Raw genomic sequence first — 21,768 nt, 5'->3', positions numbered from 1 at the left:
GTGGCGCATGGGCTTAGTTGCTCCACGGCATGTGGGATCTTCCCGGACCAGGGCTCGAACCCGTGTCCCCTGCGTTGGCAGGCAGATTCTTAACCACTGCGCCACCAGGGAAGCCTGGGAAACAATTTTATTGGTAATAGAACTGGGCTACTTCATCAGAGCCCTTCTATTTTCTCACATATATTCCCGCTGTTCCCCTTTCCTGGGACCCCTCCCAACCACTCCCTTGGATTTTCTGTCTTCCTTCTAGAAGAAAGGCTAACCTGTAGCACTAATAGTTCGGGATTTGCTAGGACTTTCCCCGAGACACCTGTCTACTGCTCCCAGGCACCTGGCCAGGAGGATCTCCTTGGAGCCAAAAAGTTAATAACTGGTCCAGAAAATACACAATGTCATGGCCTACAAATTTCTAAAATGAACTTTGTGACATCATGCAGAGGCAAAGGGGTGAGGAGGAAAGTCAGGCAGACCCAGGCCCAGATCTCAGTTCTCCCCTTCTTCCCCACGCGTGTAACCTCGGGCAGAGGACTGGATGTCCCTGGGCCTCAGCTTCCTCATCTGTGACATGAGAATAACACAACTGCAGTGAGGATACATGTATTCAGCCACCTGTAGGTGCTCAACGATGCAGCTTCCTCTCCCACCACCCACTTTGTCCTTTCAGAGCTCAAAGATCCATAACTTAGGGAATCACAGGGAAGCTGAACAGTGGCTAAAGGTTTAGAAAATACCATCTAAGGAGAACGGGTGAAGGAGTGGTAAATGTGTTGTGTGAGCGTTTAGTCTGGACAGAGCGGGTGCTAAGGAGCTGTGGCTGCCATTTGTAAGCACCCACTAGCTTGCCTGACATTTAACACAGTTGAATCCTTGGAACAGCCCCGTAAAAAACGTCTGATTATGAAGCTCCATATTATAAGTGAGGAAACAGGTTTTATAACTTTCCCAAGATCATCCAGCTACATGGGGAAATGGAGAGTCCAATTCAGGTCTGACGCTTTGCACGAGCTTAAGATTCTCCTGCCTCGTGACTGGAGGCAGCGTGGGGGAGGTGGCCCCAAAGAGGAGCAGGAGGGGACAAGGAAGATGGCTGTCAGCCACTGGTATCAGGGACAGGCAGGGGCCAGAGAGGACGAATGCTAAATCTTTCTTTGGGACTCATCAGAAAGGGACTCTCCAGGCCTCAGCTGCCTTAGGTATGGACCTGCCTGATTGCAGGAGTGACTGTTTCCTGGAGGAAAGCAGGCTTGTGAGCACCAGGCTGGGGACTGAGCTCCTGGGGGCCACACAGACAGAGCCGAGCATCCTGCTCCTCCTCACCGAGGGGGGCTCAGTGGCTGGCACAGTTGAATCCATCTTTCTGCTTTTTTCTATATGTTCCATTGTTGTTGCAGAGATTCCCTTTGCCTTATTCTGGCCATTCCCCAGAAAGAGTTGTATAAAACTAAGTAAAAATGTTAAAATATACAAATGCAATTTTTTTAGGCTTCATCTCTGCATTTTCTTATCCACGGAACGGGTTTGATAACTCGTCTAACTGTGGGCGAGGCGCTGCGGTGGCCGGCCTCTTCACGCCAGCGCAGGTCTCGTGTTTGTGCAGCCCTAGCACCGGTCTAGGGATTTGCCACCTCCCCTCTGCGACTACACCGAGTAGAAGCCAAGGCTTTTGCTTTCTTGCCCTAACATTGATTCTTCACATTGCTGAGGGGCTGTGATTAGAGCTTAATCTCATGTCTACAATCCATTTCCTCCATGGAGCTGCACTATTCTTTCCCATCTAGATAATTGCGAGGCAACCAAAACAGAGTTTCTCTCTTTGCTGCATTTTCTTCTTTCGTGGAGACATGGGAAAGGTCAGTTCAATAGACTCAGACCTGTGTTCTGACTCTCACAGACAGAGGCCTATCACTCTTATACCTACAGGTCATCATTCCAAGCCATAAACATTTTTTTAGAGAGAGATACACATTCCATAGACAGAATGCGGTCTGTCTCAAAAGGCGAGACAGCCTTGGGAGAAACACACTCCACGGACAGAGTGTGGGCCATCTCAGAAAGCAAGAGGCCCATTAATTTTTTTTGAAGAGCAGTCCCCAAAGCTCACTAAAAATCGCATTTGGATTTAACTTAGTTTGAGAACCTTATGGTTGAGTCCATATTTCTAATCTCTGCACCTGAGTTTGAACCACTAGACTTAAATTGGCTTCTAACACTGATATACCTTCCAAGGGAGCCTAAGCAAAGAACACCATTCCACATGGCCCTCCCCCCAAGAGAACATGGAAAAATACAAAGTCACACTGAGTAAGGAGGGGCCACAGTTTGCTATTGTCCAGTGAAGGTGTCTTGGCCTCAGAATCCTGCCACTTCCTGCAGTTCCAGCCCTCGGCTATCGTCCACCCTGAGTAAGCGAATTCCTCTGCTGAAACTTGCACACAATAAGGAGACGGTGTCAGCCACAGCCAGGGAAGTCAAAGGTCCTGATCCATCCAGAGACAAGGTGAAAAGGCAGGCTGGGAAGGAAGGGGGAACCAGCGCGTTAGGCCAAGAGTGCACATGTCATGAAAGGCAGTGTCTTTGTAAGAAACCCCCAGAAATAAAGCACGTGCTATGTGCATCTAACCCAGAAGAGAGAGGTACTGTGTGCCTCAGAGGAACGTGCATCAGAGGGGAAGTCAACCCCAAGACGTCAAGTCTAGAGAATGGCATGTGGACCCAACAAGACGTATGCCACCTGGAAGTACGTTGGACAACTGGGGCCTCACCGCAAGGCCATGTTAAAATGCTACCCTCAGACACCTGCCCAGAGAACAAAGCATGGGTCAGCTCAGAGAAAACAGATAAGAACACTGATCTTCCGCTGCTGGCTCCCTGGGGTCTAGCTCCCTTCAGGACAAAGGATGATGGGGGAGCTGAAGGGCGGCCTGAGGCTGCCAGCTGACCCAGTCTCCTCCATTTGCATCTTGCAGGCTCTGCTCGTCTAAGAGCTACACTTTCATACCTAACAGGCAGGGCAGCGCTTGCACACCTGGTTCTCCCTGGCTCAGGTTTTTGATTCCTGCATCTAGAACAGCTGCTCTCCCCCTCCTCCCACAACTCCACGGGAGGGTGCAGCCAGGCTGCACTCGCTGTGAGCCACTAGACGTGATCCCACACCTGGCTTGTGAGCCACTAGACGTGATCCCACACCTTTTCTCTGAGGGAGCGACCCTATCCTCCCCTGCTGGGAGCTGAGTTTCTGGGAGATGACTGTCAAAGGGATCTGGCTTGAGGTTCTCTAAATTAATGTTACCCCTGTGTCTGGCAGAAGCCAGTGTCCAGGACAGAATAGCACTGGGGCAGTGGGGTGCTGGTAAACTGGCTTTTTGGAAGGAAAAGAAGACTACCTCCATTCATGGCATTTGCCAGTTCTCATGGTGTAAATACTCCCACCACGACCATATCGGATATTCCTGAATAGTTAACAATCAGCCAGTAGGAGCTGGTTCTGCCGCACCACTGCATGGAGGGCTCTGGGCAGCTTGTTCCCTAAACATCTTTTTCTCTGGTGCTTTGAAGTGTCACTGCCTTACTGCGATCCCAAACCTTGGCTGCAGAGTCAAGAGAGGGCAGAGCCTTTCTGAGACTATCCTTACCCCACCTCATGCCCTCTGAGCTAAGGGTCTCATTTTTGTCCTCGAGGATGAATTTTAAAATGGCAATTCTCGTTCTCTTTTCCAGACATTTTGAGCAACACAAGTTAAAACCAGATGAGGAACTTCAGGTAGAAAGAATAAAAGAATCAAAATACATGTGAGCTCTCAGGAATGAATCTGTACAACAAGATACCAGGGGTTACATGGTGACAGCTCCTAGCAGAGATTGGACAAAGATTCTGGCCTCTTGGTGTCATCTCTTAACCACTATGGGACTGGACAGTGGCAGGACATGGGTGGCTTTGTATATGCTGAGCTATGGAAGGAAGAGTTTTAAGGAAGCCTGTAGGACTTCATGTATCCTTGAGAAGCATTAACAGCAGGCTCCTTACCTCCACTGTCTTGGTTCCAGATCTTCACCTTGCAGTCATGCGATGAGGTAGCAATCATGGGCATCAAGGCTAATGCTCTTGGTAGAAAGACACAGGATGCTACAGTCTGGAAGTGCCCCTTGTACTCACAGATTCTGTTCCGCGTCTGCCTTAGGTCCCACAACTGCAAAGTAATGACAGAGGCTGGCTCACATGTACGTATTTCTCCAGCTTTAGACATGCTTCATTCACTGATATCCTCTCCCCGGCGTCTCATGATGCACCTATTCCCTCCACTTACCTCCTCATAGACACCCTTATCTTCATCCATCCCATCCACACACCCAAGCATCCAGCCATGCGGTGACTATTTCAGCAACAACTATGCCTCAAACAACCCAGGTTAAGGATGTGCCAGAGGGTTGTTGCCTTCATTATTATCATCATGGTTAGTGAAAGCTCCAAGTCCTGTAGCACGACGGGACAGAATGGGGTTCTTCTATGACAGCTCAAGAGCTGCCTTATGACAGCCTCTTGGCATCTGTGGGTCCTGTGGGGCCCCATAGTTAGGAGCACCTTCTCATAAGTACGTACAGGTGCAGATCTTCCGATGTAATGCCTAGACACTGAATCTTGGTATAAGAAGACTAGATTCTATAACTAGGGAGATGATAGTCCTGCCAGCCCACTCTTGTTGATACAAATCAGACCACACCTGGAGAATAATGCTCACAGACAAGAGCAGATGGAATTGTGCCCAAAAAATAATGAAATCACTGGACACCATGTCATCCAAGGAACAGTTATAAGAGCTGGAAATGCTTAGCCTGGAGAAGAGATGCTACATCAATAGCCTGGGATTCAACACCTCAACCTACCATTTACTAGTGTGGTCTTGTACAAGAGATTTCAACTTGCCGTGCCTCTATTTCCTCATCTGTAAAATGGGAACTATAATAATACCTAACTCACAAGGTTGTTTTAAGGATTAAATGAGATAATGCACTATAATGTGCTCAGCCCAGTGCCTTGCACATAGTAAGTGTCCAATAAAATGGGAACTGTAATTGTCCTATTTGGATTATAGATAAGCCTTTAAACTGATATCTCACAATTAGAAATACAAGGTGCTGGGAATTCCCTGGCAGTCTAGTGGTTAGGACTCTGCTTTCACTGCTGAGGGCACGGATTTGATCCCTGGTCGGGGAACTAAGATCCTGCAAGCTGTGTGGTGCAACCAAAAAAAAAAGAAAGAAAGAAAGAAAGAAAGAAATCCAAGGTACTTCGGAGGAGCCTAGGCAATCAATCCCGAAATTAACTGCAAGGAAAGGTATATGGGTTAGGGATGGGATGGGCCCTCAACCAACACTAGAGCTCCAAACTTCCCGAAGAGCTTGAACTCCTTTACTGTGACCACACGTACAGTGGGAGCACACTTGGTTCTTCAAACAGTCCCTCCCCTTTCTAAGTTCTGTTGGGAGTAGGGACATTAACAGGCTGGTTCTGTATTTAATGCCTTCCTATCTTGACTTTCATCGCATTCCTCTTTTCTGCGACCAATGCAGAGAGCTTAGGCAATGGTGGTTTCTTGGAAGAAGTGTCTGGAATGCAAAGGATCACTGACAGTATGCACTTGGAATAGGCCTGAGACATTAGTAGAGCCTGCCTGTGTAGCCCAGTACAGGCAGGAAGCCAGAGGAAGTCGTTTCTCATCAGCAACCAAACACCTGGAACCTTGCAGTCTCTCACCGTGGCTTCACAGCCTTCGCCTCCAAAGCCGCTGCTGCAGGAGATACACTTGTGTCCATCCTCACTGACCTCGCAGTAGGTCTGGATGTGCTGCTTTGCGGGAAATACATGAGCTACCTGCAGCCCCCGACTGTCCCATAATCTGAAAGAAATTACAGCAGGGAATGGGTTTATAGTAAATGTGCTGAAAGGCACCTGTAACAACTTGTTAACGGCAAAGTCTTGGCTCTTTGCCGCCTTGGCCAGTCAGAATGGAACGCCGTGATTTACCTAAAAACAGCAACGTGAACCAGATCAATCTCAGAGACTCCAAAGCTGGCAGGAAATAACCAAACTGAATGACATCTGAGTTCTTTCTATTCTGAGATCTAATTAACAGGAATTTAGACCAAGTATCTTAATTGTACAAGTTAATTTGTTAATTTGGTCCTTTGGGATACTACTTTCAACAGACAAGAGAATATTTCTGTGTCTGCGATTTAAAAAAAATTTTTAAAGATACTTATCATGATGGAGAGGAGCAGTCATCATTCCAGAATCAGATACAGAAGATTTATAGGTCTTGGCCAACCTGAGCCATGGGGTCTACTGGGACTGTTTTGTTTTGCCTCTTGTCTCATTTTTACCTCTTTATCTCCTTCCTCCCATTTTGTAAGTAGAATCTCTTCTGAGATCCAAAGTTTCTGGTCATGCTTTCTAGTCTAAGAAGGGTTTACTTCACCTGACTTGCCTGATGGTGATTCTGACCCTACTTCCACAGGGAGGGCTTCACCAGAGGGCTGAGTGATTGAGAACATATGGAGCCAAGCAAGGGCCGCTTGAGGGGCGGGACGAGTGAGTGACTGACTCTGAGTTTACTCTGAACACATCTCCACAGTGGGGGCTGGCAGAATCAGCTGCTTGGAAACCGGTCAGAACAAGATGACCTCCTGCCACTCAACCTCTAACCACATGATCCATGATCCACCCAAATCAGAGAGACCCCAGCACTGGCGAGGGGCAGAGGGGTGGAAGGAGAAGCAATGTGGAGAAGCAGAGTAGGAACAGGTTATGTAAGCATGGGAGCCACAAACCTTCACCAGAAACACTTTCTTGCTGCTTAGTAAGCCCACCTGATGGTTTTATCTTCAGAGGTCTGGAGTATATAAGGTTCTCTGGGGACCCAGCACAGGTGAGTGACCTGGAAGAGGCAAAATTTTCAAAACTTCTCCATACCATGTCATTCCTCTGCTGTAATTCCTGGAAATCTCGCTAAATAGCATCTCTGCCATCACTTCTCAAAGATGTCGAACCTAGCACATCTGACTTAGAGGGATTTTATGTTTTGCAGATTCCCACCAGTCATGCTCGACCTGCAGTTCCTAGGTTATCAGCAGCAATGGAAGCAGCTGGGCCAGTTGTGAGCCCCAAAATGCATGCAGGCACTCTTAGAGTGCCTGAAACCCAAACACCGCTGGCTGGGTTACACCTAAGGAGAGCAGCCCCTGTTCTAAAGTGAGATCAACGAAACCCTAGCTTGAGGCCTCACGGGGTTCAGGAAGAGTGTTCTTGTTTTGCTTTATCCCTGCAGCCCCTGCTGGACAGACATGAAACAGTTTTCAGAACAACCCAGGGTAACACGATTTTCTTTTCTTCCAGAAACCTGCACAAATATGGAGGGGCACAGGGCAAGCACATGCTTCCATGGGCAGTTGTCTTCAAAACTGGAAAAGATGACTATGACTGGCATTTGACAACCACTAAAGGACATTACCATGTGAGGTGATATAATTCTCCCCATTGTATAAATGAAGACACTGAGACTCTAAGTAAGTTTCTTGGGGTAGCACACCTAAAAAGTAAGGAATCCATGATTTGAATCCAGGTATGACTGACCCCAAAGGCTGTGGAGTTGATATACCAGTTTGCTACAGAAAACACTGGTCTTCATAAGCAGAGCAAATTACACATACAGCAAAAGGTCATGCTTATTTCTCTGCATAGTGTTACATATACAGAACACACAATAAGCATAAACTGTGAGCTCCTGAAGCCCAGGGACTGTGCCCTGGGTCACTAACCCTGCTTCTGGCACAGTATCTGGTCCACAGAAGATATGGAATAACTATGTTTTGAAGGAATAAGTGAGGACACCATTTAAAACTCCAATATAAACTAGTGGAGTTGTTCTCTGGGGTGGAAGAACTTAAGAGATCATCTAATCCGATAACCCTGAGAGGCCGGGGTCTAACAGAGAGTTGGGGGGTGAGCAGTAATTAGGACCCAGTCCTCTAGTGCCTGGTCATGTGTCTCCTGATCTCTTTCCCAGGCCCTTCCTCACCCCATGCTCCCTCCTGCTGCCCTGCTCTGTACCAAGTTTGAGTTCATACCAGGTTCCTGGAGACTGATGCTCTCTCCGCACACTGTCCGGTCCCCACATCCCACAGAAGGAGGGTGTTGTCACGAGAGCCAGTGCATAGCTGTGATGTGTCTTTGGAAACAGTGGCAAGAAGACGGTTCATGAGATAGGCCTGGAACAGGGCTTTTCAGAAAGTACAACGGTGTTGGGAAGAGATCAGCTAGCTTTACCTTACCTGGACTCACAGCCAATCCAGTGACCACCATGCTGTGGCCGGAGAACTGCTGCCTTGGTTGTGAGGAGCCTTGCAAGTCCCACATCATGACCATCTTGTCGCGAGAGGCACTGAAGAACTGGCCTGATTTGTGAATACAAGCTATCTGCTCAAGAAAAAAAAGCTCCAGTGTGTTTGTTTCATTGGACTTGAAAATGGGAAAAAGAGCTGGAGATAAGACTGCTAGAGCCTGGAGTTCTTTCTCAGGCTGGTTCCAAATGCAGTGTCCCTGGTAGGTAAGTATATTCTGTGCTGTGTGATTGTCGCTGATGCCTAGTTTCATTATGATGGAGTTTGCTTGTGAATTTTTAGTTCATTTAGGTGGACTTCAGAGAGGCGAGTTATATAAATTGACATTACCATTTTCACTGGAAGCTCAGTCTACTATTTAATGCTCTTTAACAAATTAATTTTTATTTAACTGTTGTTGGCTTTTTAAACATTTCCCCAGCTAGGCTAAAAGGTTCCTGAGCATGGAGAGTTTGTCATTTCCCTAGCTATAGTAAACACTCAGTAAGCCTTCAATACAAGACCCTGTTAGGCTAGGATAGGTCAGGGAGAGTTAATCTCAGCCTTCTCTATTTCCCACTCGGGCTATGAAGGGCTTAATAATGAAACAAAAATTTAGTCTCCTATACCTGTAACAATAGCTAGTGAATGGTTTGCTTTGCTTTTCCTGGAGTAGGGCTTCACACCATCAAATGAAGCCCCAGCATTTTTCCTTAACACTGAATATTCAATCACTCTTACTACCTAGAGCTATTAGACATTCCTTTATTCAATTCCAAATTCCCTCCATGATAATAATCATATGACAATTACCTTTGTGATTTCACGCTCATGTCCTTTCAACCTTTTCACCACATTTCCAGTTCTCCAGTTATAGGCCACAACTGTCTGCAGAGAGTCATTAGAATATTTTAGTTGAACTGAAACAACAAGCCTTTACCTCATTCTCTACCTAATTTCTCCCTCTCTATCAAGGTTTTATTGTTGCTCGGTCCTTATGCCCCCCTACTTTGAGTTCTTCTGTCTCTCCCCAAGCCACTGGGCCACTCCTCTGAACCTTACGGATGGGCTTGGGATAACACTCCCCTGGGGGAACTGATTTAGGTTGAGGTTCTTCTGGTTGTAGATCCTGAAGGAAAATCTACGTGGGATTAGATTTTTTCCCCTAAAACTGTATCATACTTTTTCTTTTTTTTCAAATTTACCATCTTAATCATTTTTAGGTGTACAGTTCAGTAGTGTTAAAAGTATAGTCACATTGTTGTGAAACAGATCCTTTTTTTTTAATTTCAAAATATCTCATCCATATCCCATCTGCCAGAGAGAATCATTGTTAAAATTTCCTTCCATCCTTTTTCCAGGTACATACTTTTCTATTTTATTGTATTTCTCCCCCTAAACAGGATTTCAGAGCATTCTCTGGCCCAGTCTCTGTAGTTCATTGCTAGGGAATAAGGAGCGTGTTAGCACTTGACCTAATTAAATCCCAGTTTATTAATCTGCAAAACAGAGGATAACCCTTCCTCTATCTACCCCTCACAGGTAAGGATCATATATATAAAATTTCATACGTCTAAGATGATATAGATGTTAAGACAAAATGCTGCTAATTAAATGGTGATATCATCAATTTTTAGATGCATCCCGATTTCAGAGGTGTTAAAATGCAGAAATGTGCATCTTAGAATCAAGGAAATACAGTATGAAAATGGAATTTGAAGATTCTAAATGGCTACCGAAAATTAGAGGCATTATTTATCACAAAATAATCAACATTTTTGCCAGCAAGAGCCTAGATCTGAGTGCTACAATAGATCCAAATATGAGGGAGAGAAAGCAAAGAGATTTAGTGACAATGGGAGGAATCACGATGCACACCAAAGTAGACATTTTGGCAGAAGAGAGGCATAAAAGAGACTAGAAGTTTCCTTTTGCTGCTATAACTCCTGTGTCTGCAGGTAGGTTACAAATGGACGGGCTGGAATAAGGATACTTGTCATTCATAAAAATCATGTGGGTGGTCTGGCAGAGTACCAAGCGTCTTACCATTCAGTCCTCGCAACGGTCCTGTGCAGTTGGCATTACTATCCCCACTTAATAGATAAGGAGACTGAAGCTCAAGAGAATTAAAAGACTTGCCCAAAGTAATACGAAGTTGCAGAGCAGGAATTTAAACCCAGTCTTTCTAACTCTAAAGCCCATATTTTTAACACTACTCAACGTTGCTGCTAGAAATGCAGGGTTCCCTTCCGTTCCCTTCTCTGCAATAAGCTGGTTCCCTGGGAAGCACTGCACACCCCACCTTATCTTTTCCTCCGGAGACACAGAGGTCTGAGTTCAGAGCAGCAACAACAGAGACGGTATCCACGTGGGCTGGGCTATACTCTTGAAAAGCTTTAGTTTGAGTTCTCTCGTCTCTAAATCCATCGGGCCTGCTAAAGAGAGGATGGAAAATGAGGGGCCCAATGGTATAGGGTGCACAGTGGAGCAAGGGGAAGAAGAGTGTGGGTTATGGTAGGAATTCAGGCCAGGCTGAGGAGAAAGATAGAAAAGGAGTAGAGAAAGGAGACATGCTGACATCACCAGAAATGGTATTATTAACTCTGTAAATGCTCAGAATGAGTGAATGACTGGAATCTGATAAAGGAAGAAGCCCAGAGTCTTTGCTCACTCTAGAGATGATTCCCAAAGATGTAGGGCCCCTCTCTCTGTGGCTGCAGACACTACCTACTAAGATGTTTCTTATCCAAAAGGAAACAGACCAAACTGACTGTTCAGGGAAGGTCATCAGTGATGGCTCTGGGCCTTCTCTTTCTTTAGGGGAGAATTGTAATGCGGCGTAAAACTTGGGATCCCACTCAAGGGAGGGCTGCTGTACCTGTATTTATAAGTGCTGTATTTGAGTCTGCTCTGCAGTTTCCCCATCACTGCACAGAACCTGCGTGAGACCTTCTGGGGAAGAGCTCGTTTCAGATGGCACCTGAATAGCATTCCACGTGGCTGCTGGAAGTTGTGTTCCCTGTTTAGTAAAAAGAAGAATACACACTGTTAACTGTGTAAGGCACAATAATGGTAGGTAGTATGGTTATGTAAAAATGCTTTTTTTGAAAAAGACAAACTGTAGGTATTTGCTTTCCTCCTTTTTCTGCCTCACTCTTATGGCCCTGGGAATGCATCCTCCAATACAGCATTAGCAGATAAACAAAAGCAAAAACAAAACTAATTTTGAAAATATTAAGATGTTCCCCAGTAAGTCAAACATAGAATTATTATGTGATCCAACAATTCTACTCCTGGGGATATAGCCCAACGAATTGAAAACAGGTGTTCGAACCAAAATTTATACATGTATGTTCATAGCAGCGCTGTTCACGATAGCCAAAAGGGGAAAACAACCCAAATATCCATCAACAGATAAATGAATAAACAAAATGAGGTTTATACCTACAATGAATATTATTCAGCCATAAAAAGGAATGAAGTACTGGGAATTCCCGGCAGTCCAGTGGTTAGGACTCTGCGCTTTCATTGCCAAGGGCCCAGGTTCAATCCCTGGTAGGGGAACTAAGATCCTGCAAGCTGCGTGGCCCAGTGGAAAAAAAAAAAAAAAAAGGAATGAGGTACTGATACATAGTATAACATGGTGAACCTTGAAAACATAATACTAAGCAAAAGAAGCCAGTCACAAAAGGCCACATATTGTATGAATCCATCTCTATGCAATACCCATAATCAGCAAATCTATAGACAGAAAGCAGATTAGTGGTTGCCAAGGGATGGGGTAATGGGGAATGGCTACTTAATAGGTACAACGCTGCCTTGGGGCAATGAAAATGTTCTGGAACTAGACAGTGGTGATGGTTGCATAATGTTGTCTATGTACTAAACAATAATAATAAATAATAATAAATTGTATGCTATGTAAATATATTCTGCCGTAATAAAATAAATACTAAGAGTGTGTATTTGGAAATAATGAGGGGGTTCCCTGGTGACCTAGTGGTTAGGATTCGGGCTTTCCCTGCTGTGTCCCGGGTTCAATCCCTGGTCGGGGAACTGAGATCCTGCAAGCCACGAGGTGTGGCCAAAAAAAAGAGAGGGAGAGAGAATAATTTACACCAGTAATAAAGCTTCTTGAAAAAGAGCCTTAGTTATTCTAAAAGGCTATATAACCTTCCTAGCTTGCTGGATTGCTATTAAATAATTTCACTGTGACACTTCTCTAAATCAGTGTGCCAGGGTCATGAGGTTATTCTGTAGTAAGAATGAGATGTGGGAGACAGTGACACTAAATGAGACAATACAGCTGATGACCTGACCAGCAGTTCTCAAAGTGTGGTCTCAGGACTGCTGGGGATTCCTGAGACCTTTCAGGGAGTCTGTGAGATACTCCTTTTTCCAATACTCCTTTTTCCAACTATGTCTCTGTGTGAGGCCTGATTTTCTTCTTATACTAAAACCCAAACAACATACTGCAATAGATTGAATGCAGAGGCAGATATGAGACTCCAACTGTCTTCTGTTTAAGCCAAACAGTAAAGAGATTTGCAAAAATGTAAAACAATACCACTCTCTTCCAACCAAAATTTTTTGTTTTCAAAAGTATGTTTATTTTTCGTAAAATTGTTATTTATGTTTACATGCAATAGTTTTATTTTTTTAATGAGTTAATATGTAACTATTTTTAAAATATCTCAGTTTTAATGTCAAAAGGAGGTGGCAGAGTAGAATCCAATCTACAAGTTATATAAACAAAGGCTGTTTGAGGTCCCCAGTAATTTTTAAGAGTGCAAGGAAGTCCTGAGGCCAAAAACTTTGAGAGCCACTGGCCTAGAAATTAAATAATGTCAATAATGGATGATACACTATATTCAAATAAAAAGAATTATTAAATGTTTCCTAGACTTACTTGCATCACCCCCAACAACTAACAAGGCGAGAACTAAAGAGAAAGAGAGATACTCATGCATACACTCATTCAGGAAACACCCCCTAAGCGCCTAATTTGTGCAGGTCCTATACTGGTTGCTGGTGAAACAGAGAAAAAAAAGAGACCAGAAGATGTGGCCAGTGTGGACATCTGCTAGGACTGAAGGTACGTGACTAGGACCTAATCTCAGCTACTCTGGGTAATGTTCCTCTGCAACTAGCTGTCCCCTGAGATGCCAGAGGGTGGAGGTGGGAGAACCCAGTCCTCATCTCTTCTGGGGCTCTGCTTAAAGAAATTCTAGGAGATGAGTCTCTTATGGGCATGACCAGCCTACCTAGTTCTAGGAAGAACAGTCTACAGGCAGAAACAGCAGCTAAAACTCACCAAGTATTCTCCATCACATCATTACCTTTTTTTTTTTTTGGCCGCATGGCATGTAGGATCTTAGTTCCCCAACTAGGGATTGAACCTGGGCCCCCTGCAGTGGAAGCTCAGAGTCTTAACCACTGGACCACCAGGGAAGTCCCATATCATTCCCTTTAAAAACCACAGCTTTCCACAGTATGGAGGTTCCTCAAAAAACTAAAAATAGTATGATCCTGCAACCCCACTCCTGGGCATATATCCAGAGAAAACTATCATTCGAAAAGATACATGCACACCAATGTTCATAGCAGCACTGTTTACAACAGCCAAGACATGGAAACAACTTAAATGTCTATCAATGGATGAATGGATAAAGAAGATGTGGTACATATATATAATGGAAAGCTACTCAGCCATAAAAAAGAATGAAATATTGCCATTAGCAGCAACATGGATGCAACTAGAGATTATCATACTAAGTGAAGTAAGTCAGAAAGAGAAAGTGATACCATATGATATCACTTATACATGGAATCTAAAATATGACACAAATGAACTTATCTACGAAACAGAAACAGACTCACAGACATACAGAACAGACTTGCAGTTGCCAAGGAGCGGGCGGAGGCAGTGTGTGTGTGAGGGATGGATCGGAAATTTGAGATTAGCAGATGCAAGCTATAATATATAGAATGGATAAACAGCACGGTCCTACTGTATAGCACAGGGAACTATATTCAATATCCTGTGATAAACCATAATGAAAAAAATATGAAAAAGAATGTATATATATGTATAACTGAATCACTTTACTGTATAGCAGAAATTAACACAACATTGTAAATCAACTATACTTCAATAAAATAGATTAAAAAAAAAACACACTTAAAACAAAAAACCCACCACAGTTTTCCAGAAGAATTTCAGCCTACATTTGAAAGTTGCCAGAATTGACCTCCTGACAAGAATAGGTAACCAGTGAGAAATGGAATATTTCCTGCCATATCAGTAAACAAAGGATGTCACAGTCATCAGCGATTGAAGTCACAGCCTATGGTGAGCTGGTAAGCCCAGAGGAAACTCGGGATATGAAAACACAGGATACTGGCCCCAGTATCCTGCATATCAAAGGAGTGATTTCAGGGGCTTCCCTGGTGGTCCAGTGGTAAAGAATCCACCTTACAATGCAGGGGACACGGGTCCTGTTTGGGGAACTAAGATCTCACATGCGGCGGGGCAACTAAGCCCACGTGCCACAACTACTGAGCTCTTGTGCTTCAACTAGAGAGCCTGCATGCCCCAAACTACAGAGCCCATGTGCCCTGGTGTCTGCGTGCCACAGCTAAAGAAGAGAAAACCCACATACCACAACTAGTGACAAGCCCGCATGAGGCAGGAGATAGATGGGCTCCAGGCTAGACATTTACAACTGGCCTCCTGTTCACACTTCCTGGGGTGAGAAGAAGATGGGCTCCAGGCCAGACATTCATTACCAGCCCCATTTACATTTCCTGAGGCAAAAGACAAATGGGCTCCGGACTACACATTTATGACCGGACTCCTGTCTACATTTCGAGATCTGCACCTCAATATAAAAACCAGCAACAGAAATAGGGTAAATCACCAGACATTGGACATTTTTATGGCAGGGACAGAGTAGGACTAAACCCTGTTAAAAGATCAAGAGATCATCCTTAGGGCATGGAAAACATTGCACATGCACAGAAAGCCTCCTTGGTGGTCAAAAAAGTTGGGGGGCTTCCCTGGTGGCTCAGTGGTTAAGAATCCGCCTGCCAATGCAGGGGACACGGGTTTGAGCCCTGATCCGGGAAGATCCCACATGCCATGGAGCAACTAAGCCCGTGAGCCACAACTACTGAGCCTGAGCTCTAGAGGCCGTGAGCCACAACTACTGAGCCCGTATGCCACAACTACGGAAGCCCGTGCACCTAGAGCCCGTGATCCACAACAAGAGAATCCACCGCAATGAGAAGCCCGCGCACCACAACAAAGAGTAGCCCCGGCTCGCCGCAACTAGAGAAAGCCTGCACACAGCAATGAAGACCAAAAAATTAAAAAAATTTAAAAAAGGAGGGGGCACCACCCCATAATATGTGAAGTAATATGTGATGCTAAGGCTGTCCCATAGGCCTCTGGGCTGTAATCCATCTTGGAAAAACGTTGCGCACACATGTTGTGGAGACTCCTGAGGCAGGTCACGTGTGGAAAAAGAAACCAGATAATTGGCCAAAGGTAAACAAAGACCGGGAAGAATTGCCCTATATAAATGACCTAACCACCTCTTCACTGCGCTCCTCCTCATTAGGGAGGATGCCCGCACCCTTTCTCTCCGGGTGTGCATCTCTGCCTTGCTTCTGTCTTAACAAACATTCTCTGTGTGCTCTCCCACTTGTTGCTGTGCTATGTCTCTAACGATAAACTTTGTACCTGTTTTACAGTTTTGCCTCCGTGAGAAATGTATTTTTTACTGGGGGCAAGAGCCAGGGGGTGTGGTGGCTGGGATTCCTGGTTTTCATCCAGGTTACCCAGGTTCAGTTCCTGGGCAGGGAATTAAGATCTCGCTTCACACCACCACTCACTGCTGCCTCTCTGAGATCAGGCGCACCACAATGAAGAGCTGGTGCGCCGCAAGGAAAGATCCCGCATGCCCCAACGATGATCCCGCATGCCGCAACTAAGACCCGACGCAGCCAAAAATAAATAAAATACATAAAAAAATAATAAATAAATCTTCAAAAAAAAAGAGTGATTTCAGTGAGCCCAGACTCTTGCATCTTCCCATACCTAGAAAAGCCCTAAATTCCTTAACTTGACATATATGGTTTTCTTTAATTAACAGTAATCTTTTGATGTTCCCGACTACCTGCCCTTTGTTGCAAAACTCCTATATATCCTAGCTCCCCCCCGACTCCTCGGAGCAGTTCTCTCAGGGCTACTTGGGATGCTGCCTCCCGAGTTGAAGTCCTAAAAATTCCTGCCGAATAAAATATAACCCTCAACTTTTAGGTTGTAAATATTTTTTAAGTTGACACCAGTGTAGAAGCAAATGCAGTGGAAAGAACACTGTGAGTGGCATCAGGAGCCCTGGGCTCCAGCCCCAGCCCTGCTTCATCTCACTGTGTGTCCTTGAGCTCCTCTATCCTCCCCTCTGTGCCCCAGCCTCCTCATCTATAAATGAGGACACCAGATTAAATGATTTTTAGTAGACTATATGCTCCATAAGAGGAAGGACTCTCATATTCTTCTCTGTACTTCAAGTGGCTTGCACAGTGTGACAAACACATTTGTTGTGAAATAGCGAACCTAAGGTCCCTCCTAGTTCAGACATTGTAGGATTCTCTATAACAAGCGCAAGCATCGGCAGACAGGGCAGAGGGTCCTCAGAGGAACGGAACCAGACATAATTTCTTTGACGTAAGAGAAGCCATTTTAGGCCTCAGCCATTTTGTGATCTAAGCCTGGCCACAAGGCTTTTGCTCTTGACCAGGTCAGGGAGATAATAAATCAGTTGTAAAGACTCCCAGTTCTGTTTTGAAGGTAAAGGTTAGCCTGAGGCACATTCTTGAGCTATTTTGCAGGATCCAAAACCCCCTCAAGCACTCAACCCCAAGACTCACTGGAACTTAAGGAATGATGGTGCTGACCTTTGCTAACCCTGATGACTTCAACCAACTAGAGCTGAAACTCCGTCAGCCTTTGCCCCAATTCTAGGCTGAATTCTCCTCTGCTCAAGCCCCTCATGAATATGCATACACCACCTGGGCCCTTTCATAAATATGCATGCACCCTTATCGTAAAACTTCCCCAGTTTTGCTGTTCGGAGAGACACTGTTTTGGGAAATATCCCTGGTGTTCTTGCTGCAAGTACTAAATCCTTCCTTCTCTCCAAGCTCTTTGGCTTGGTTGTGTCTTTTGGCTTGACACCCACCAAGAGGGGAATCCAGTTTTTCAGGTAACACAAATATGCCCACAGGAAAATTTTCAGGATAGTTTTCAAAAAGCTTGGAATGTTGTATTGTTTGTAGTTAGACAGAGGTTGCAGGGCTTCCTATCTGCCAACCTAACCCATTTTTCAACCCTGTCATCAAACTAAGGACAGATGGCATCCATAGATCTAGGTCACTGGAAACTGCATATGCTATAAATGGATTGGCTCTGCTTAAAACTGATTGGATTCTTAGCTGGTATCTTCTGAGAGCCATACTTCCATCTGAAGTGTATTCATGGGACATTCTAAGGAAAAGAAAACCTTTAGAATTACTTACCCCCAAACCAGTAGGATCTTCTCCGTGAGCTGCTGTATTCAATACTTTTGTAAAGTTTATCCTTTGGAAAATAGTCCAGGCAGCCACTTCCTAATCTCTGTAATTAGTGAAAAGACACTTAAATTAATCTCTTCTCTAAGCATATGTTTGCACTGAAAGGAGATTTACAAGGTAAATAAGAGATTGTTAATTAAAGAGATTAAGTGTATTTTCCCTCACAAAGGAAGAGCTATTTTGCAAAATTCCAAGATTTTATAACTGCACATTTCCAATAATTAGGGAAACTATACCATAATGTTAATTATACAACTATTTTTAAAATATGCAAAATAGGATATATTTAAATTCATCATTAAATATTTTAATTTTACTCATAGTACTTCTGTTCATCAAAAATTTTCAGAGGTGACTGCTTACTTCAGAGCTTTGTGTTTTTGTGAGAAAGGCAATTTTTCCTGTTTAAAATAATACTTTATTAAGATGAATCATAGAATTTGAGATGGAAGTGCTTTTCAAAATCATCACATATAAACTCTTTATTTAAAGATCTGGAGAAAGTGGGCAGAAACATCATTTGCTCAAAATTCTAACTAGGTAGACCTCCTGATTTCTGGCCCAGAATTTCCATTATCAACATCTACAAAGAAGAAACACAGTTTTATTGCATTTTAACAACTCTATTTTGATGTGGACCATTTTTTTTAAGCCTTTATTGAATTTGTTACAGTATTACTTCTGTTTTTATGTTTTGTTTTTTTGGCCCCGAGGCATGTGGGATCTTAGTTCCCCAACCAGGGATCAAACCCACACCCCCTGTGCTGGAAGCAGGTTGTCTTAACTACTGGACCACCAGGGAAGTCCCAACAACTGTATTTTAAGAATTCAAATAGGGACTTACCTGGTGGTGCAGTGGTTGAGAATCTGCCTGCCAATGCAGGGGACAAGGGTTCGAGCCCTGGTCCAGGAAGATCCCACATGCCGCGGAGCAACTAAGCCCATGTGCCACACCTACTGAGGCTGTGCTCTAGAGTCTGTGAACCACAACTATTGAAGCCCGCGCGCCGAGAGCAGAGAGACTGTGCTCCGCAACAAGAGACGCCCCCGCAATGAGAAGCCCGCGCACCGCAACAAAGAGTAGCCCCCGCTCTCTGCAACTAGAGAAAGCCCCCCACGCGCAGCAACAAAGACCCAATGCAGCCCAAAATAAATAAATACATAAATTTATTTAAAAAAAGAATTCAAATAAATTCTAATTATTGTTTGATAGCATGGCTTATTCTCATAATTTAGAGCAGCATAGAGTAGTCAGAATAATATTTAATTAGGTGCATTAGCCTTGAAATGAGGCCTAGGTTTGAATTAGTTATACTGTGGCCTAGGGCAAGTTGCTGAACCTCTCTAAGTCTCAGTTTCCTATGTGTAAAATGGGATAATAACTATCATTGGGCTTCTGTGAAGATTAAAAATAGCACTTAAAGGACTGTTTAAGCGCTTTATATTTAACTCATTTAATCTATTCCACAAGCCTCTTAGATACATGTTGTTACTATCCTCATTTTGCAGATGAGAAAAGTCAGGTACAGAGATGTTAGGTAACTTGCCCAAGTTTACAAATAAGTTGCAAATAAGTGCTGGAGCTGAAACCTGAATCCAGGCATTCAGACTCCAGAGGCTTTGCTCCCTACCAGCATACTATACTGCATCTCTGCAAAAGCTAGTGCATTCTAAACTCTTGGTTCAACCTGGCAAACTGTTAGGAACAAATGATGACTACTAGCATGATTACTAGATTAACAGTGATAGCAATGCTGAAAGCAGCAATTTCACTCTTATTAGTTCTACTCTTAATACACATATATTAAATTTACATTACAAATATACACAGAGAACATATGCAAGTGGAAATGAGTCTGGAGGATATTAAACTGAAGCCAATGATGTCTCCTGACCAGAGTGACTGATTACTCTAAGGCTAAGAGTTCATTATGTTAGATACTATATAGCAAGGCAATTTAAAACCTTGAGAACAAAATATAGGTACTTGAATAATGTCCATGTTGTAATTTATTATGAGTAGACTATGAAATGAAAATACTGTTCAGTTACCTGCCATGGTTTATATTGTGAACATGCACTATACTTGAGAGGAGGGATAATGTCTTGTTCGTTTTTTGTATTTGCACTTTAAGCATAGCCTGGGAAAACAGATGCAAGGCAAATATCTCTTGAATGAATGAATGAATGAATGAATGAATGAAATACTAAGGTGGGAGAGTCTGCTTGGCAAGAAGCTTTTTAAGGACCCAACAACATGAAGTCCTTTAAAACTCTCCAACAACAGATCCTTCAGGCGGTTACCCTGCCCTGTCCCCGATATCAGGCCTGTAAAGGCTACAGAGGACTTGGGAAACCCTGCAATTCAATATGGCTCTCAATGTCCTTGTTGGTTCCAAGGTGGAATCAGGCCTAAATCTCTAAATCTGAATCCCAGGACCCATTTCTGCCCCAATTTGCTTTTCAAAGGCTTTGAGATACTCAGTGGTCACTACTTTTTTTTTGGCCGCACCGCGCCGCATGTGGGATCTTAGTTCCCCGACGAGGGATCCAACCCGTGCCTCCTGCAGTGGAAGCTCGGAGTCAACCACTGGACCACCAGGGAAGTCCCTCAGTGGTCACTCTAAACATAACTCTTAGAACACTCTTTTAACTCTCCAGTACAACATTCCTTGATATATTCCACAATATACCCACCTGTCATTTTCCATGAAGAAACTGGGACTCAGAGTCATGAGTTGCTAAAGGTCACACAGGGGCGAAGATGGGGTACTGGACCTTATTCAGCTGGACTCCTGGTCGACTGTTCATGTAAATGATGATTTCATATCCCCCTCCCTCTCCCCACATCTCCCTCTGCACACATCTAAACTACACTCTGGAAGACCAAGGAATCTAAACCAAAGCTCAAACAGAAACAAAACCAGAAGCAAGTGGGAAATGGTCTGATTTGACCCACTAATGGTACAGAGGCTCAGAGAATAACAGCGTCTTGCCCAAAGTCAGTCAGGGAATCAGTACTAGGTCAGAACTCCCAAGGTTGCCCCAAGTTTTGGGGACAACCTGTGCGCAGTCTTTCCTTTCTGGCTGTTCAGATCACAAATGCCCCTCGCCCTCTCTAAGCGTATGGCCAAAGCTTATTTTTGATGGGGGTCGGGGGTAGGAGTGGATGGAGGGGTGTTTGCCCAAGACTGGATGTAACGCCACCCAACGCAAGGCCGGACCTGGGAACCCGCTCCCCGCTTCGGCCAGGCAAGAGGCTTCGGCTCAGAGAGAGCGACGGCTCCCACCTCCCCTCCCGCCAGCTGCGCCTTTTCCTCCCGCCTCGGGCTCCATACCCTCCGGCCGGCCGGTCGGGCTGGAAGCTGAGGCCGACGGAGGACGCCGAGCCGGAGGGCATCCGCGACCTCCAAGGTCCACAGCCTCCCGCGCCTCCGCCCTTAGCAACTAGGCGCGCGTCGCTAGGGCTGGAGTTCTGGCGAAAACCCTCCGGGCGCCCTCGCCGGCCGCCGAATCGCCGTTCCTCTCGCCTGACGTCTCCCGGGGTCGAGCCGAGAGCGCCCCGCCCTGCCTTCTTACTGCAACAGTGCGTGGACGAGGTTCCAGAGAATAGGATCGATGTGCCCAAGACCGCGCTGCCAGAGAATCTATATAATCCAAGGAAAGAGGGTATCACTGTAATAGCCACGGAGAAAGCACTTAATAAATGTCCTCTTTTAACTTATTCTTCATCCAGATAGAGATGTTGCTTTATTTCTT

At 44.7% G+C, this 21,768-nt stretch overlaps 1 protein-coding gene across 2 annotated transcripts; it reads right to left on the bottom strand.

Moving 5' to 3' along the window:
* Positions 1-28: 28 nt before the first annotated feature.
* WDR31 (WD repeat domain 31) lies at positions 29-21,433 on the bottom strand. 2 transcript variants are annotated; one of them, XM_027105145.1, is made up of 11 exons: positions 20,707-21,433; positions 17,956-18,052; positions 11,252-11,392; positions 10,676-10,808; positions 9,187-9,261; positions 8,326-8,470; positions 8,122-8,222; positions 6,865-6,932; positions 5,753-5,894; positions 4,025-4,187; positions 29-2,510 (listed from the first exon to the last, which is right to left on the bottom strand). In XM_027105145.1, exons 3-11 carry the CDS (start codon positions 11,362-11,364, stop codon positions 2,350-2,352), a joined length of 1,101 nt encoding a protein of 366 aa, XP_026960946.1. In that variant the 5' UTR covers positions 11,365-11,392; positions 17,956-18,052; positions 20,707-21,433; the 3' UTR covers positions 29-2,349. The 2 variants fall into 2 exon arrangements, with proteins under 2 accessions (XP_026960946.1, XP_026960948.1); XM_027105147.1 differs by lacking the exon at positions 10,676-10,808.
* Between the last annotated feature and the right edge of the window lie 335 nt (positions 21,434-21,768).

This window comes from Aethalodelphis obliquidens, unplaced genomic scaffold (assembly GCF_003676395.1).
Source record: "Aethalodelphis obliquidens isolate GAN/ISIS:26980383/991018 unplaced genomic scaffold, ASM367639v1 scaffold7, whole genome shotgun sequence".
NCBI classification, from domain to species: domain Eukaryota; kingdom Metazoa; phylum Chordata; class Mammalia; order Artiodactyla; family Delphinidae; genus Aethalodelphis; species Aethalodelphis obliquidens.
This window is presented reverse-complemented; position numbering and strand designations above follow the sequence as displayed.